Below are 18,061 nucleotides of genomic sequence, written 5' to 3' on the forward strand. Positions count from 1 at the left end.
CGAAGTACTGAGAAGGTATTAAGTAAGTCCGCGCACGCCTGTGTATCTATCGGGCGTTGGTGGCAGTATCTGACCTCTTTAAGGATAATTGATCGTTGTAACCGAAATGGGCTTTTTCATCTATTCGCTAGATGTGCTTGCAAATCGAAAAACGTATGTGTTTTAAATGTTTTCCTATCGGCGTGAGGACTAAGTCATCACATCTCTCAAAAGTTCCCCTTTACGTGTTTGGTGTGAAAGGCCCGAGCGTGATTCTCCTTTATGCACGGCAGTGTCGTATAAGTGTGTGTGTGTGTATAATATGCTCATATATCTTGATGGTCCACCTCTACAAAAGGAAATTGCATGAAAGCCGTCGTCTTATGCGATAGCGGCCAAATCTTGAAAAATATCCCGTAACGCACACAGTATGTCTTCGTGTAACAAGATCCCCACAGCAAAAAAGAAATTATTTGTTCAGTGTGTATGCGTGTAGATGTGTCTGTTTCGTGCCGTATTAGGATACACCTTCCTTCCTCCTAGTCTTCTTTGGCCCCGCATGCCAACATGTTCCGCATCACGTGGAGGTGTGAAACATTTCCAAGTCAAACAATTCCTTTCGCATTTGGCATTATCCCTCCATTGCCGATCATATGCATCCCTCGGCTCACAATCTATATGTCAACCGAAAGCAGAGAGTGTGCTCACCCCTCATCTCACCTCACGTTCCATTGGTTCTGCTGGATGTGAGACATATATTCGTACACATAATATTCGTTGGTGTATTTTTTATCAAACACAATCGTCGAAAACAACACAACACAACACAGGCTTGTAGTGGAAAGGTGGAAGCGCAGTGAGAAAGAAAATAAAATTCACAAAACACAGAAGAAGGAAGCCCGATGGTGGTGTGTGGAAGAAACAAAAAAACGCAGAAAATCATACAAAAATTAAACATGAAGCAACAGCAGCAACAGCAGCAGCAGCAGCAGCAAAGCATCATTGAATGTGCGATCAAAAACAAAACAAAAAAGACCTGCTACTGCGAAAGCGAATGGGCAAACACAAATGAGCAAATGATAAACCTAAAACATTAAGTAATAAAAGAGGCAAAACAAGAACAAAAAGAAAAGTCTGTGTTTTGAAGCATGTGGCATAATATCCGAAACGGAGTAAAATTGAAGCTCATGTATTAAAATCGTCCCGAAATGTTTCCATCCCGGGAGGAGTGTTGCGCGTTGGTCGATTTATTATTTATCAATGATAGTAGTAGTAGCACACGTTCTACAAAATTAGCTTTAGACGCGACGCACGTGATTGAGCTGATTACTTAAATAACCTAGGTCAAAGCTCTATTGTAAGATTGGCGGCGAGCGTGCTCCTATCGGGTGGAAGGGGAATTGTACTTAATCTTTCGCGTCACCATGACGATCTACAAGAAAACGGATTTGTGTGAATTCTGTTCGTCGTGGTTGGTTGCCCTTTCCTTAACTCGCATGTGCGCATTATTGTGGTTGTCATCGATATCGATCACTACTATATAAATACATCTTATCAAAAGCTTAGTCAATCAATGGGAGAGATTCTGGCCACTCTGCGCGCTACTGAGATTCTGCGCCCGGCCCAACAGGTCTCGCCATTGCGCCATCGTGGCTGGCGTGGCACGCTTATTAGAGAAAGAAAAACAATAAAATAATAAAAAAAAACATGTACAGTCTACAGGGCACACCAGACAGAGAGGTACTTTGCGAGTTAGGTCGTGTCGTGTAGAACTGGTGGCCCATAATTATTTGCCTGGCTGGCTCCCCTGGCCTGGCCCTCAAATGCCTTGGAATGCTTTCTCCCTCACAGACGGCTGCTTTCCGATGGTCGTACGCTGACTATGTTGCGATGCCCATTGGGGGTATGGCCGTTCGCGTGCGGCGACGGCAGATAATCGTCCGGCTGGAAGGTGTTGTTTTCGTGGCCCATCTCGACGTGGTTCGCGTGGCTGGTCGGATCGTGCCCGATGGTGGCGGCCGTCTCCTCCGGCTTCGGTCCGTCCATGAAGAACATCGTGATGAAGAACAGCACCGTGCTGATGCCGTAGAAGCCGGCGTAGAAGAACATGACCGAGCCGCGGTAACCGATCGCCTTCGCCAGCGGATCGACCAGGATCGGCAGGTTGCCACCGATGTTGTTCATCACGAACAGGAACACACCGATCGTGGTCGATCGGACCTGCAGTGGGACGATCTCCACCAGCACGGCAAACACAATGCCGAACCACATCTCGGCTGCAAGATAAGAGAGAGAGAGAGAGAGAGAGAGAGTTGATTACCATGGAAACGCGGACGCTTTTGCAGGGCTCACTCACCGAAGAAGTAGCTGATTCCGAGCGTGATCATCGCCCACAGTGGCTCGAAATAGACCGAACCGAACGCGAACGGCGTGGCCAGCAGCTGGCTGATCGCCAAACAGGCCACCCGGGACCGGATGCCCATCTTGGCGACAACCTTGTCCGACACGATGCCTCCAACCACCACGCCGATGCTGCCGATACCGATCGTCACGGCGAACAGCCACCAGCCGAGATCGACATCCGGGAAGTAGATGTTGTAGTACAGATCGGCGTTGTACGCGAAGGTCATGCCGCCCGAGTGGCGGATCGAGGCGGCAAGCACCAGCAGCAGAACGCGCGGCTGCAGCAGCACCTTCACCAGGTTAATCTTTGCCTTGCCCGCGGCATCTTCGCCGATACTTTGACGCTCCGGTTCGCGCAGGGTCGTGCCGGTCAGGACGGCCATGATGAGTGCCAGCACACCCGTACCATAGTAGCACACACGCCAGCCCTAAGAGAGAGAGCGAGAGAGAGAGAGCGAAGGGTTCAATTAGACACATGTCCAGCAAGTACAGCGGAACGCTTCCACTTACCAGTCCACCGATGTCCAGCTTGGTGATGTAACGGCCGACCGGGAACGCGATGCCGTACCCGCCGTAGATGCCCCAGTTAAAGATGGCCATCACCAGGGCCCGCTTGCTCTCGGGGAAGATGTCGGACATGATGCCGGTGGCGAGCGGGTTGCAGCCGGCCTCGCCCGCCGCCATCACCATCCGCAGCAGTATCAGATGCCAGTACTCCTTCACCGTACCCTGCAGCAGGATGGCCACGGCAAACACGAGCGTGCACACGAACAGCATCCGCACGCGGTTGTACCTATCGGCGGCCACGCCCAGCACGACGCCCATCACCGTAAACACGGCAATAAAGCTCGGCCCGGCCAGCAGCTGATACTCCAGCCCGAGCCCATTGTAGTTCCACTCGCAGTAGACTGTGCCGTTGATGTGCTGCTGGTGGCATCTGTCGTTCGAGCAAAGTAGACCGTTTCATAAAGCACTCATGCGTCGTGTTGCCATAGAGAGAGCGAGAGAGAGAGAGAGAGAGAGAGAGAGCTACTTACTCGTGTTCGATGATAAACTCCGCGCACTGGGCCGGCAGCTCGTGGCGCAGAAAGTCGGTATGGTTCTGCTGGCAGGCCTGATCACCGTAGTCCAGCTCGATGGCGGTCGCTTTCGAGGTGACGCCGATCAGGTAGTGGCCCAGCTCGCCGGCAATGTAACCGATCGTCAGCACCGCCAGCACGTACGGTTTGTACAGGAAGCTTAGCTTCTCCATCATTGAGGACTGCATTTTTGGTTGCTTTTTGGGCGGGAGCTATGGAGATCGGAAAAAAACCGGAGCCGCACAACGGCAGGCGGTGGTGTGTGTTAGTGGGTCCAGTAACCTTTGTTGAAGCAGTGCGATCGCTGCCCGCACCCGTGTGACCCGACTGTGACTGTGAAGTGACAATGGCCCTCGTGTGTTCTCATCAGTGTGTTAGTACGGAGAAGGAGCTTCCAGGCGTTTACAACCGTTTGGTTCGGTTTCGTAAAGGATGCAGCCCCCATCCGAAAGGCCTTTTGGCGGAAGAATGGAAAAAAAAACTGCGGTTGTAATTTTTCATTATAGTGTTCGAGGGTAATCATCAGTTGTCTGAACATTCAATTTACCCACACAGCCATTTATGACCAGTAGAGTAATTAATAGATCTATAATTGTTCGGTACGATCATCAATCACTTCGACCGCACTCGACACGATGGATCATAGAAAATAGGGTCAGTGCTTTTTTCCGCCAGAAGTTTTAAAATGACGTCATAACAGTGACCAATAAAGGCGTAAGATTATGCAACGCAAGAATGTAATTCCGAGGATGATCTAGCTGTCGCGAATCTGCATATTTGAATGATGCTTGCGCCAGACGGGTGATGCCTCGACACGTTCCCGTCCGTCGGTCACGAACAAAGCAGGCTCAGGAGAACTAATAAACCCGTGCGACGGTTAAGTGCCCAGTGGCAGACTGGTCGTGATTGATGATTTATGGATGAGATGCAGTTTTTGATTGTTGTGTGATTAAATAATAGGATGGCGGCGCGTGTGGCTCGCGTACGATCGTTTTGTTTCCTTTGCCCCTCGTTCGATCATTGCTCTTCTTGGTGTGGCAGTGAATGTGGTGTAACTTGAATAATGTAAACTATATTTATTTAATTACGGTGAACGGTGAACAGCGAGTGCCGTCAGAGAGGCGGATGTGTACTTTACACCGTTTTTTTAATTTTATTTAACAGGGGTATTGTTTTTGTTGACACAGGAATTAATGTCCCCAAATTACTTAAGAGATATTCAGTAAAAGGTTCCCATATGATGTAGTGCTAGGCCTTGACCAAAGATCTCTGCTGAACCTCTGGAACTCTGGACTCCTATCTACTGGATGAATATCGTTTTCGATTGTTTTTAGCATGACATATAAGCTCGCTAATGGATTCTATATCGACTTTCGGTTGCTTCTGGTGCTATTTTCAAAAGCCTACTCTAACTATCTCATATCTACTACCATAATTGTCATCCTGTCCGGAAATACAACCCACCGTAACATTGGGTCCCCAGTCGCAAACACGCACGATCGACATACGATACCACCTGTGCCCCCAGAGTGTACGTATCATATCGTACGGGTTTGCCAAGATCAAGGTAACCATCGACTCTCGGAGACACTCAACGGTCTGGCGTGTCCAGCGGAGTTTGCTGGACGTGAACGTTCTTGCTGCATTGTTGGGTTTTTGCTTTTCCGTCCCATTTCCTGTCACTGGTAAGCTAGCTTTGCGCCCGTGCGTGTGTGTTTGTGTTTGTGGTGCAAAAATGAAACAAAATAGTTAATAATCCTTTCACTTTCAGCACCACCCTCTCGACGGGCCGTAGTGTAGTTGCAGCTTAAAAGTTTGGCGAAGCGATAAAAGGGGGCGCCTACCCGTCAGACAAGATAGAATTGACACACCGTCCACGTATCACCATGGTAACAAGGGCAGAGCAAGCGGCGGGACCACACCGATGTGTGCTGCTACCTGTTGGTTGGATCGCCATACTTTACCGTCGAATCTGACCAGGTGTGTGCAACGGCAAATGCGGAGACAGACAGGTTGGTAACAGGTAGGGAAGGAGCACGGAAGAATGCAGTTTGTGTTGCTGCTGGAATTGTTAGAGCAGGATATTTCCGGGTTCTGGCGATCAACACGGATTGCTCGAATTTTAATGAGCTTAAGAAAAGGTGCTTTGTTTAAAGTGGATTTTATTTTGGAGAGTCAACAACACTCTTTAGCCGAGAGTTGTCCATGAACCGGAATAATCGCTATAATGCGAGGTGTTACCTTCATCGTCAACACATTCATAAACCGTGTGCTTTAGTGGATACTAAATTCTCGGCTTAGTGTCTTAAAACAGCTGTGCGACGATAAAACATAGTTTTACGAACTTGTTTAGATCATTCAAGCCTGCTTCTACTACTCGACTCGTAGCGAAAGAGATGCTAAACACTGCCCATTAATTATTCAACCACTCGATTGACGCTAAGTACCTTGCCACTACTAACCCGTGCTCTAAACTGCAGGCACGATTCTAACACCTGTTCCAGCAAACTAGACCCTTGGGTGTTCGGAGTTAATTGCTTGATCCGCTCCAGAGGTTGATTGACTTGCTCACAGCGCTTACCGTGTAGCACATACCTTGGAAGAATTATTCATCAGGCTTCTCTCCGGTTCCGATATCGTGAACTGGGCTCGGCATATGTCTCTCCCCCTCTGGACACGGATATGATATTTTCCTACGGTTCGCATCGTACGAGAAGGTGTTGGGATTTCGCCAACGCATATCCATGCCGGAGATGCGGGGGTGAGCTGGAGAGCAGTGGAAGTCGAACGGATTACACCGAAACGTTTACATTTTCAAGTTCAAGTTCGAATGCCACTTAAGTGGAACTCTCGACCAGGTGGTTGCAAGTTTCTACAGTTTAATCATCAATTAACGCCGACCGAGGCAATTCCAGCACTTGGATCAACAGGAGCGTAGGTAAATAGAACAGATAATAAACCTATTTCTTTATTTTTCAAAAATATTACGCATACATAGAAGAATATTCTATGACTTTCGTTGATTTCCATCATACATTTGTGGAAATTGATTGCAATTTCGATTGATATCGGTGCGTTTACCTTTACATTTCATTTACAAATGCTATTGCCGGTGGCAACTTTTGTCGCTATGCGGAACTGCCACCAATCGATCGGAATGGCAGTATGAAGCGAGATTGTTGTCGCATTTAATTGATAAAATGCATAGTAAAAAAGGTGCGTTAATGAATGAATTGCCTTGCCATGCTAGCGCATTAGATAATTGAATCATTTTCTGTAGTGAATGTGAATTTATGCGTCCGTAACAGTGTGACATTTGCTAGATTGAGCAGGAAGTATTTGATTTCCTGGTGCGAAATATCACACGTTTGTGTCGTTAAAACAAAGTTATGGACAGACGTTTGCTCATATCCTTCAATTAAAGCTGGTAGATAAAAATAATTCGTTTAAACATAATGTAATATATTCCAAAGAGTTCAGACATTGTGAGTGAAACTCTTGTGTTTAGAGATTAGTAATTACATCATATTACAATATATGATCTCGTCTGATCTTGTGATCTTGAATATGTGATGATGTCTGGAGCCATCTTTTAGGACAACATAACAAGTTATTGCAGCCTCTAAATCAGATAGAAGCGCCATCTAATTATGGCAACTTTTAATGGTGACGGGTTTCCCTTTCCATCCTTGAAATCAATTATCCCAGAGCTGACAGACAGAGCTCGTAAAAAATAGACGATCGCCCTTAAAAGATTCGCATCCATCATGCGCCGTTTGGAACGAAACATTTTAATGATCGTCCGCCTCCAGTGGAGCTTTTTTAACTGCTTCGCGCTTCTTCTCCACGGCGCGAGATGAAATTGAAAGCCAGCGAGAAGCTTCAGCTTCAGAACTCATTTGCGATGTATTCTTCCGTACGCACTCGAAAGGGATCCAGCGTGCGTGCTGAGCTGCGAGCTTGGATTACGATCGAAAACCATTTTTTGTTTCACATTTCATGTAGCTACCACGGTCTGCGTTGTGTTTTAGCGCTTCATTAAAGACCGCAACGATGGAGGTTTGGTTGGGGTTTTTTTGTGTGTGCTTTTTCTCACTCAATTCCTTCTTCCTCACTGGACGGTACCAACCATGGCGCAAGTTCAAGGTAAAATCGATGATAAATTGTGGTCGCCCGGCCGTCATACGCACTTCGCTCTTTCCTGCTCGACGAATGACAAAATGTCTAGTTTATGGGGCTAAAATTTGAAATCAAACGGAACCTCGCATTCATCCCAGCAATCTAAGTTTTTGCGATCGTGATCGTGCGATGTGGGCCTCGTTGTTCCTCGTTAGCAGGCGCTAGTTGATCGCCATTTTGAGGAATATTTCCGTAGTTTTTGTAAGGTATTCTAACAGAGGATGCAATGCCCCCAAACAGCTACCGGGAAGATAAATTATCCGTCAATGAGTTAAACAACAATCATCGAGTTGAATTATTAGATCATCTGATGGCACATTTCAAGCGGAAAGGAATTTTTGAAAACAAACATCCTTGATCTTGCCCGGGTTCACAGACGACAGTATGAGCTCATCGTAAAATTTAACACATTTGTAGATTACAGAAACACTGTCCAACATTTCGTGATCGAGCCCGCTCATCTTAAGCACGCGCTGGGCTTTTATTGTGCCCAAGCTGTCGTTGTGGTTTTTAGGCTGTCCTCTTTTCGTTGTGCTCATAAATTCCAGCCCTCCAAGGTCTTGTCTCGTACTGGATCCATAGTTCATGGTGGCCAATTGGGAGCGGATACGAAATGCTCTGTCTGCTTTGTTTGTGTTTGATTGGCCGTCGCGATTGCAAGCAGTAAGTCGTAATAAACGGCATCCATTTCACGGCGGAGAACAAAATTCATGCTAAACCCGATCATAAAATGCGATCTGCGTGCCGTGTTGTTCCAAAAGAACGGCACACACACACACACTCTCGGTGCGGAGATGATAAATGGTTCCGGCGTTCCAGTACCAGTACGTCGGATCAGACGGCCGATCGTTTGCCGATCGTGGTGGTATGCCCAAGCAGCCCAACCGGAACGGCGATGCCGATAGCATAAGAGAAGTGGGTTAAGACACCGTTTCCATGCAGGCGGAAATTAATTATGAATATTATTAGGTCTCTCGTTGACCTTTGCCAGCGGAAAGGTGCAAACACAGCAACATGCATGGGCAGTAGAGTTCCACCCAGTGCGGTGACAATCTTGGCATCAACAAGCTGCTATTAATGGGTCGATATTGAAGCAAGCATGATATTATGGTGGATTAGCAGCCTGTTGCTTGGTCTTAATCCATAATTGACAGTTTTACACGCATACTTGAACCGGCAAACGTACCGCGCGCCATCCTTGACTTTACGATCGGTACGATTAGTGGCCTCGATTTTCGACGGTGTGAATTTCACACGATCAGTTCCGTCGGCCAGTTCCGTTCGTGCAACCTGCCATTGAAACCCGAAAAAAGCAACAGTGCACACCGGGGGAGGGGAAGTTGCGTGGGTGAGTGAACGCGCGTACGATTAACGCGGAACTGCGTGCGCACAAGGTCTTTGGCGCGGAATTTTCAAACCTAACATTGACAATAGCACCTTGCCGCGCAAAAACAAAACAAAACACATCAATAAAACATTGTAAGAAGCAAAAAAAAACAAGAGCAAAAAACGATCCACTGGTACCGTACCACAAATGTAATTTAAATGACCGCTTATGGTATGGATCTGGTCGATCGAGCTAATCGAGTCGATCGTAGGTACAAATCGATTCTGTTGATTCAATTATGAGTTGCAGCCCTGTTTGGATTTGAGTACAGTAATGAGGGAGGATTTTTTCACACTTTAAAGCGGTTAATGCATGATCGTTAGAGTGTCGTTTGGTGGTATACTTTTTGCCCCAAACATCGTCCTTCCACTCTTTGACATTGGGTTTTCTATGTGGTTTTGCTGTGAATTCGCCACACAATTCCATGTTCTTGACTTTGAGGCGCGTGATATTATGATTTTTTCCCTACACAGACAGGGAAATTAAAGACGCAGAACGCACAGAACACACGATCACAGGATGAGGTAAGCACAAAGTCAGAACGACCACAAAGAACGTGATGTAAGAGCCCTTTCCTGCCCTTAGGGGTGTGCCGGAGAAGATGGGAATCACCGGCGGGGCAGTGATTGAGTCCGAAATAATTGCAGATAATTGCCGACATTCACCTTTGGGAAGTTGAGGAAGTTTCACTCGGGAGTAGGATGGCGCACGGTTGGGTTGGAGCTCGCTCCAGCTCTAGTCCTGCCTGCTGTTTAGAGTACGCTTCACAAAAAATCGCGCAGAGATCACCGCGAAAAGCACACGGTACACTTTTGCCTAGTGGCTAAGCTGCTTCTCTTCACTTGTAGGGAGAGAAATTCTCAGCACTGTTTCTTCTTCACTGTTGTTCTACACACCACCACAATTGGGGCGAGCTAGGCTCTAGCACTCGATCACTGGACACTGGTATGGCGCACTGTTCCGTCACGATACACTGTCGAGCTCGATCGAGAGAACCTCTCCGGCTCTGGTGGTAGACACTGTCTATCGAGTTTCGCTGCTCGTCCGCTTCCAACCGTACACGAGAACCGTCTCCGGCGCGATTCGGACTCGAAATAAGCTTGCGGTGGCTCCGAGCGCGCCAATATAAGTCAGGAATGACGAGACGCGTACGATTCGCGTAGCACCGCAAGCCGCACATACGCGAGGGCTTCGTGCGCGTTGGTGCGAAAGAGGTGGAAGAGAGAGAGGGAGAGAGAGGGAGGAGCACTCGCTATGTTCGAGGTAACCAGCCGCCGCGGTAAGGTAACCAATTCTGAAGGCGCCCATAAGGTGGCAACTGGTGGCAGGGTAAGCGAACCGTCCGAGGCAATGGCTCTGGGTCTTTGCTGGGGCCACACGGCAGGATTGGGGACCCTGGCATGCACTGGCCCAACGACAACTGCCGAGCTCTCGGGAGTGTTCTTGGGATGGTTTGTTCTTTTCGCTGGCTCACCAGTTGACCCTGGAGCATAAAGTTCTGGAAAGCATATCTATTCTGGTTCGGATGGAATTCCCTGGGATGGTGGTGTTAGTTCTTGGATGGGGCGCACAATCAGGTTCGCCGAACGGGAAGGCAATTGCAGCTGGCAAAACAAAATCGTCTAGCAACCAACCGGGTAGAAACGGGTAGTAATTGGCCCCTCTCGTTTTGTTTTTGTCTTGCTCTCACACCCCACGGAGCAGACGGGAGGATATTGGAAAACAACATATATCGCTATACAGCGGAAGCGCACTGTTACTTGCATTCTGTTCTTGGGTTGGTGGTTGCCAGCGTGCCAACCATGCTCCCCCCGAAGCGATCGTCATAGCAACCGCGTCAGAACGGTGCGTACACACTTCACTGCACCACCGTTGATTTGTTTTGTTGATAGTTTTTGAGCGGAAAAATCAATTACCTGTGTCTCGTCGTCTAGTTGCCGGTGACGCCAAACCACACCACCGTTTGCCATATTTCTGTTGTTGCCCAGGGCGAGCTGTGTTTGACTTTCTAGATTGTCGAGGTGTGCTGGTGTGCTGTGCTACCCGTTCGTGTTATCCCATTCACACGAAAGACACGAAGACGCACTTGGTGAGGAATACCTGCGTGTAATATGTATGCGTTTGATGTGATTAGAATCCATCCTATTACCCGGCCGGGCATGGCAAACGCGTCTGTTGACATTATGTAGACATTATGTTGTGTGTGGTTAGGACCGCGAAACCAGGGGTCGGTCGGTTTCGGGTAATCGATCATACTGCAAGCCGATAGGCACACGCCGGGGAGAGGTACCGAAATGTTGCCATGGTCTCATCTGTTGCTATCGTCGAGCCGGTGTGCTAATTGCATAAGTTAATGAGGGTGCTTCGAAGGTTGTGGTAAGGCCTTCCATGAGGGAAAACGGGTTCTCGCTCTGGCTTGAAATAGACATTTTCACGCACCGATAGGTTCACCTATCCCTTTTCCGGCGCTAACAACAGAACCCAAAGCGCACCAGAACCCTAATCACTTATTACCGACGGTTGGGTCTTCATTGGCTTCTTTGGATGGGTGCCATTTCGTCACTTTGGCACTGTCGACTAGCGGCTAATAATCTAATTTGGAACCGAAAATGGTCTGCATTCTGTACAGGTGACAAAAACAGTAATTGATCTCCTGCAGCTTATTAACTCTTGGCGACATTCACATTAACAGCAGTTTTCCAGTAATGTGTGCCTTCTTCTTCGTGACTGGTTGGTTGCACAACGAAACGCAAATAGAATCTCACACAAAGGTGGTACCCATTCATTTCAGAAACTTCCACCGCGACCACAGTTTCGCGTGCAAGAATGATCGATGATCGACATCATTGCCGTGGTTGACTTGTTTTCCTGGATCTGCTGAATCGCGTGCGTGCCTGCGTCTGTCTGTTTGTGGGCCGGGCCCTGTGTTACCCCAAAACCAGTTAGCCCGTCCACCGACGCTGTTCCTAATTTGGTTTAATCTCGGTGTCTCTCCATCGCTCATAGTTCATAACGCCGAGCGCGTTTTGAGACGGAGGCGCAAGGCGCGACAGTACATTGAAGTTATTTATACACTCATGATAGATTTCCGACCGATGTGCTTGCTACCGGTTGGCGAGTAACCATGTCTTGGAGTGGTGGTTCGGGATGTTTCAGCAACTTTGTGCTAAAAGCCATGCCCAAGCTCCAGCCATCCCGGTAAAACAAAAAGCCCTGTTCCAGTCCTCTTCGAGCCATGAGTTATCCAGATGTTTCAAGGTCTCTTCCCGGCGCATGTCAGCCAGCTAGCAGCAGGAGAACGAACACGGTCATTGGACGTTTGCTCCACACGCTCACACACATGTTGCTTCAGCGGAGATCAGAAGGCAACCAGATCTACGTTGATTCGTGACTGTGTGTCCCCTCATGCAATCAGATCCTCAATCCCAAGCACCGAGGTATCTTCTCAGGGATTACCCTAAGCATCCGCAGAGAGACACAAACACACGGCCAAGTTCAATGATGCGAAGCTGATTGGCATCATTTGGAACGTGAATGTGAGGCCCGGTCGATCCGCCTTCCCAACCTTCCCAACGGTCGTCACACACACGGTCAAGTTCAATGCAACGGTGAGGCTTACTTCATCAGCCGCTCGTCAGCAAGTAGTCGCAAGAAGTTGCGCACATAAGAGAGGAGAGGAAAAAAAAACGCCCAACCCAACCCAGCCCCGCGTGCATGATGCTTGTTTTGGGGTGGTTGCGGTCATTTCGTAGCTACTCGCAACTTTCGCTATCCGGTGGCTGTGGTACGGTTCAGTTCAAACCGGTTCTAGTCGGTGCGGCGCGCTTTTGGGGCGGGTGGGTTTTCCATCTGTCTTCACGTTGCCACGGGTATTCGACCCCGGACGCGTAGGGTGTGCGCCAGAATGGAAGGAAATCCCACGAAGACGGCCCAGGCACGGTGAGCAATATCGAAACGCTAATTTCGGTTGTCCACAGAGGGGTTGGTGACGGGGAATTTGATCCACTTCCTGGTGGTTTAACGACAGTGTCAACTTTGGGTTTTTTCAATGTTTTGATTTGGGAGATCATGGAACCAGTTATTCAGCTCCCTTACACCACTTTGATGAGTAATATGGTCAGCGATCAGATGTAAACAGGAGATCGTCAACGAAACAAACGCTTTTTCTTACACTTCAGAAATTTAATGTGCCTTAGACACTTCAAATTTGTATTTTATGCAAGCACAGGTCTTAATGTCGGACACGATACGTTTTACCATCGTTAAAACTCGCTCACTGACGGGAGGCGAGGCCGAAGGAAAATGTCGTTTGTTAGCAGCATTAAACATTCCTCGTACTCGTGTACCCGTTGGCCATTGGCGGTCCAAAGTGATTGGAATCCACCCCCGGCCGCTGCACCCGGCGCAACCTTGGTCCCAAAGCGTCAGCGCCGGGCCGTAAATTAATACCCTCCGACAGCACAGGCGGTGGCCGGTGAACGGGTGCGACAGTTTTAAAGCTCTGTGCATGTGCTTTGCATGAGTGCCGGGAGCTGACCCTATAGCAAAGCGTTTGAAGAAATCACAAGTGAGTTGCCGAATTGTATGTGCAACAAGTGCATCGATCTCATGGACGTCGGCGCAAGTCCTTCGGGCGTCTGTTTGAATTTGTCTCTCACACTCGCCATTCGCCGATACGTTTTATCGCAACCACAAGGCGAAGCTTTTGTTTCCCATCAGTCGCGATCGGAGCAACCAGAGCATTGGCTTGTTCTAGGTGACCTTTTCGGGAGTTGCTGTGGGCTGTTCTTGGGTTGCAATCGCCATCGTGTTCGTGACAAAAGGACAACAACAAAAAATGGCACACCATCGGGCAGGCCGGTCGGCGGTGAACGGATGTCTGGGTCCCCACGAACCATTGCAGCCTTCTCGATTCGGTAGAACAAATCACACACACACACAGGTGTCGCTACAACGGATCCGCCGGGAACCGCATGGGGAATCGGGGTTGGGACTCACGATTCCGTTGCGCAAAGTGTTGCACACGCGCGCGTGTAACAAAGCTTACAAAAACCTGCGACAGCGAGAAGGTGGAAGGGTCAATAGCGAAGGGTCAGTAGGTTTTTATTGGTGTGGCGTTTTGTGTGGTGTGGCTTGGTGGCGTATGTGTGAAGTTTGCATACAAAAACAAGGAACGTAGGCTTAGTTGAACGATCGAGGTAAGGTTATTGGAACGGTTGGCCAGATGGTGATTGCAAGGAGAACACCAGCAGGAAGTTTGCAGGATCTGTGAACTTGATCTAGAAACACGCGCACGGGACGAAGGACCTTACGATAAGAACTTGGATGGAAAGGGAAAGGCGGCATAAAGTCGCACGAACACACACACGGGTTTTGGTGAATGTAATCGTCATTGGAGCGTTGCATTGTAATGAAACACTATAGTGGGTCTCATTAATTAAGTTAAAATTAAGGTTTCTGCTGGATGTGGTCGAGCATTCCTCACTAATTCGCTGCCTATTAGGTACTACGATTACAAAATTCTAATCCTATCGCTAAAGGAATATCAGTAATCGTTGAAAGAATCGCGTTTATGTAATAGTGCCGCCACCATATATCCCACGCCAGTATAATGTCGATCTTACAAATGCACATATCGAATCAGCGATCGTGAGTGTGGGACTGCTGGCAAACCTGGGACCGAATGGCGTTGAGCATGTAGATTAGCACAAACGGTGGTAGAGATTTGTATAATACCACACGCACCTGTTCGTTCGGTTGCCAAGACACCTGATGGAGGGATTTGTATGTACCAACAGTACGAACAGTGTTGCCTGGAAACAGGCTACAGGTTCTGGCAGTATTCTAGTATTCTACACTGTGTCGCCGGCATATTCTTGCCGCAATGGAGGAACATTCCTTTCCAGGGGATTGGTAATGGAGCTACATGCAGTAATAACCCGCCCCGGACATTGCAGTCGTGACGGTGGCCATCTGGAGATGCGGTAATTAAATTCTAATGCACACTCAATGTGTGAAGGGAGCGCACTGGACCAGCTGCTGAAGTTAATCAATAATATCTCACTGTGTGTGAGCTGGATGAATGATTGATGGAGTAGCGTAGTATAAAAACCGTCCATAGATATAATGCCTTATGTTAAGTAATCAGTCTACAGTAAACATTTTTAGTGCCTATTTTATTGTATTGACACGTGCTGTAGCAATTGTAACACATTTCCTATTTAAAATACGTTCAATTTGCGACGGAACGCGGCTCAATCGTACGTATAATTCAATTAAACGATTGTTGTCCAAAATGTGATGTTGCTGTAGACCGTCAATAACTCCACGATTTATGCAGGCATATCCTCTAATGTGGAACGAATGCGCATTCGATACGTTACGCACGCCGGGGGTTTCGGTTTCGGCAGTCACCTTAAGAGTGGAACCGGATTGTTCGGGGCAAAGAATTTGCTCACAAATTATTTACGTCAATTTCTCGTTTCTTCCTAGCACGCCACTACCGGTTCGTGCAAAACCAATCGAAAACCAAACCCGCGGCAAAGAGACGGCAGAGAACGGAACAATTCGCTATTCGCAGAGCTTGGCACGAGTTACGGCAGACTCAGCAGGATTGGGGGCTAGTAGTGGGTATTGATCGATGGCTTTTAGCGACGACGAACGGCGAACCTCCTCTTGCGGACAAGACATTAGAATCGGTTTGCGTTGTTCTCCAGATACTCCAGAGTGTTTCGTTCTGATGGGACACAATGTTTAGGGCACGCTGTGTGTGGAGCTTTGATGAAGCACTGAGCTTGAGTCCCGGGAGAAACCTGTCATTAAAGTCATCACAATAGCAGAGCTCAGCAAAGACCCGCCAAACCGACGATCCGGCCGACCGGTTGGACTCCACACCAACGCCCTGAAAAAGGGTAATGAGTTTCCTATGGCGAAGAAGACCTGCTTGGTGGTGAGGTCGCATTTTTCTCTGTTGGCTTCATTGTTGCTTCCTCACTTGTTGGCCGTTGATTCGCGAGCACCTTCCTCCCTCACAACACTCACACATCAAGGGCTCGAAACGAATCCGCTGAGGTCGTACGATAATGAGCCAGCAAAATTAGACCCAACCGACCCAATAAACCGGTTGGTAATGAAATAGTTTCCGTTGGGGGTTGGGTTGGAGATCCGACCCATGAGGGCAGGGGAGTGAAGTGTTGCGGTTGAGGTGTTTTTTTTCTTTTTGCTTCGAGAATCGGCACCTCATTGTAAGATGAAGCGCGTTGGTGTGGTTGGTGTTGTGATTTCAATGTCTGGCCGATGGATTAATGAGTACGGGATTAGAGCACTTTGTAGACTACAAAATGGTGTCATTAGGGTGCGTTGGACGGTGGAGGACACAGGTAGCATGCAAATGAGTGCTTTTGCTTTCGTTCATATCGTGTCCAATCGTTCCTTGATAGGTTGATTGTGCTATGAAGTGATAATTATGATTTGTGCGTGCAATATTCTCATTAATCGTAATGAACGGGCGATGGTTCTCGACCATCGTAGTCCTATATGAAGTATTACATCACAGCCAGACGTGTTGAGGGACAGTTGAGGCATGAGGAACCGTTTGTGTTTTTTTTCCTCTGCCCAATGCTGACGCTTAATTTATAACGGTTGACTGGTACATTGAACGTAAACATTGCGCGAAACGCGGTAAACAGAAACAGGAAGCACATGGACCTAAGACTAGGCCGCGTCAAAGCTAAGCTACACAGCTTCCGACTTTTACGCTTATTTGTGTTTACGCTCTTTTGCGAATTCTGTTTTTTCATACGCGAAACGCATACGCACGAAGGCCACCGCTAGCAATCGATGTTCGAGTTGGCATTACAATTTTCTACTTCATCAAACTCGACCCGCTTCCGAAGCGCGATGCAAAACAGACGGTTACAGTGGGTTGCCAAAGCTGCCGGATGCTGGAAAATCAATAACTTTGTTTATGAGTTTTGTTACGGTAGAGTGATGCACGAGGGAACACGTTATGTCACGGTTATGATGCTCGTATCAGTCTTTGTGATCTCGGGGTGATAACAGTAAAGCACCATCTTGCCGTAGATTGGGCACACATTTCTTCCCCGTATTGACGAGAAGGACCTTCGAGAAGATCCGTCCTCCAACGGGAAGGTGAAGCGCATCAATCGGAACGAACGAACAGAGCTAGTTGGGGAAATTATGGAAATTGTTTCTCGAATCGATTAAAGATTTAAATTTAATTTAGATGAACTTGGGGCGATGCTTTTTCGCGTCGATAACACGGTGAAGGATAGCTTTCGATTGTCTGAACCGTGTCATGATTTCAGTTTTAAATAATGATTCCACCGCGGCGAACTAACTCGAGGGCGTGCTTTGGCATGCCGTCCGTTCTTGGTCTCGTTTTGGAGGGGTTGCATGCGTTATATTTTTATATTCCGAGCTTGATCTTGCCATGTCGATGCTACTCCCAAACGATGATAATCATTTTCAATCTACGATATTTTGGGCTCTCGGCCCAAGAATCTAGCACAAGGCTGAGGGCGGTACGTGGTCTGTCTTGTGGGCCTTTTGGGCTGACGTCATTCCGCGGCGTCGTGGAGTTTCGGGTGTAGCAGAATAATCTGTCATTCACTTTGGATAATTAAGTTTGAGTTGATGTTTTAGCAAGATTGCTGCCAGGATGTGTTTTAGCTGACGGTGATACATGTGTGTTTAAGTGTTTATACAAATATCATAACAATAGTAAGCAATTATATGGAAGGATTTCTGAACTGATGGAAAATAAGAGCGTCAGTTTTTGAACCAATACTTTCGATAACATCCTAACGGACGTGAAAGCTACTACCGCTTATCGTCCTGCCGGCAAAAGCTACACTCGGCGTAAAAGCTTCTCCAACACAAACGCAAGAAGCGATGGATGCGCATGTCCGTTGCTAGCAGCTGTCAAAATGTGTTGCAATCTGTCAGCAACGAGGGAAGGCAAAGGAAGGCACGATGATAGACAGCATCACTCTCTCTCACACACATACACATA

At 47.9% G+C, this 18,061-nt stretch overlaps 2 protein-coding genes across 2 annotated transcripts; one reads left to right on the forward strand and one right to left on the reverse strand.

Moving 5' to 3' along the window:
- Positions 1-1,171: 1,171 nt before the first annotated feature.
- On the reverse strand, positions 1,172-10,138 carry LOC120947557 (uncharacterized). Its single transcript, XM_040362976.2, has 5 exons — positions 9,693-10,138; positions 3,420-3,673; positions 2,893-3,319; positions 2,336-2,810; positions 1,172-2,255 (listed from the first exon to the last, which is right to left on the reverse strand). The coding sequence occupies exons 2-5, from the start codon at positions 3,647-3,649 to the stop codon at positions 1,825-1,827; spliced, it is 1,563 nt and encodes a 520-aa protein (XP_040218910.2). The 5' UTR covers positions 3,650-3,673; positions 9,693-10,138; the 3' UTR covers positions 1,172-1,824.
- LOC125906912 (uncharacterized) lies at positions 4,750-5,617 on the forward strand. Its single transcript, XM_049607842.1, has 2 exons — positions 4,750-5,146; positions 5,233-5,617. The coding sequence occupies exons 1-2, from the start codon at positions 4,797-4,799 to the stop codon at positions 5,270-5,272; spliced, it is 390 nt and encodes a 129-aa protein (XP_049463799.1). The 5' UTR covers positions 4,750-4,796; the 3' UTR covers positions 5,273-5,617.
- Positions 10,139-18,061: the final 7,923 nt, after the last annotated feature.

Source organism: Anopheles coluzzii, chromosome 2 (assembly GCF_943734685.1).
Source record: "Anopheles coluzzii chromosome 2, AcolN3, whole genome shotgun sequence".
NCBI classification, from domain to species: Eukaryota; Metazoa; Arthropoda; class Insecta; order Diptera; family Culicidae; genus Anopheles; species Anopheles coluzzii.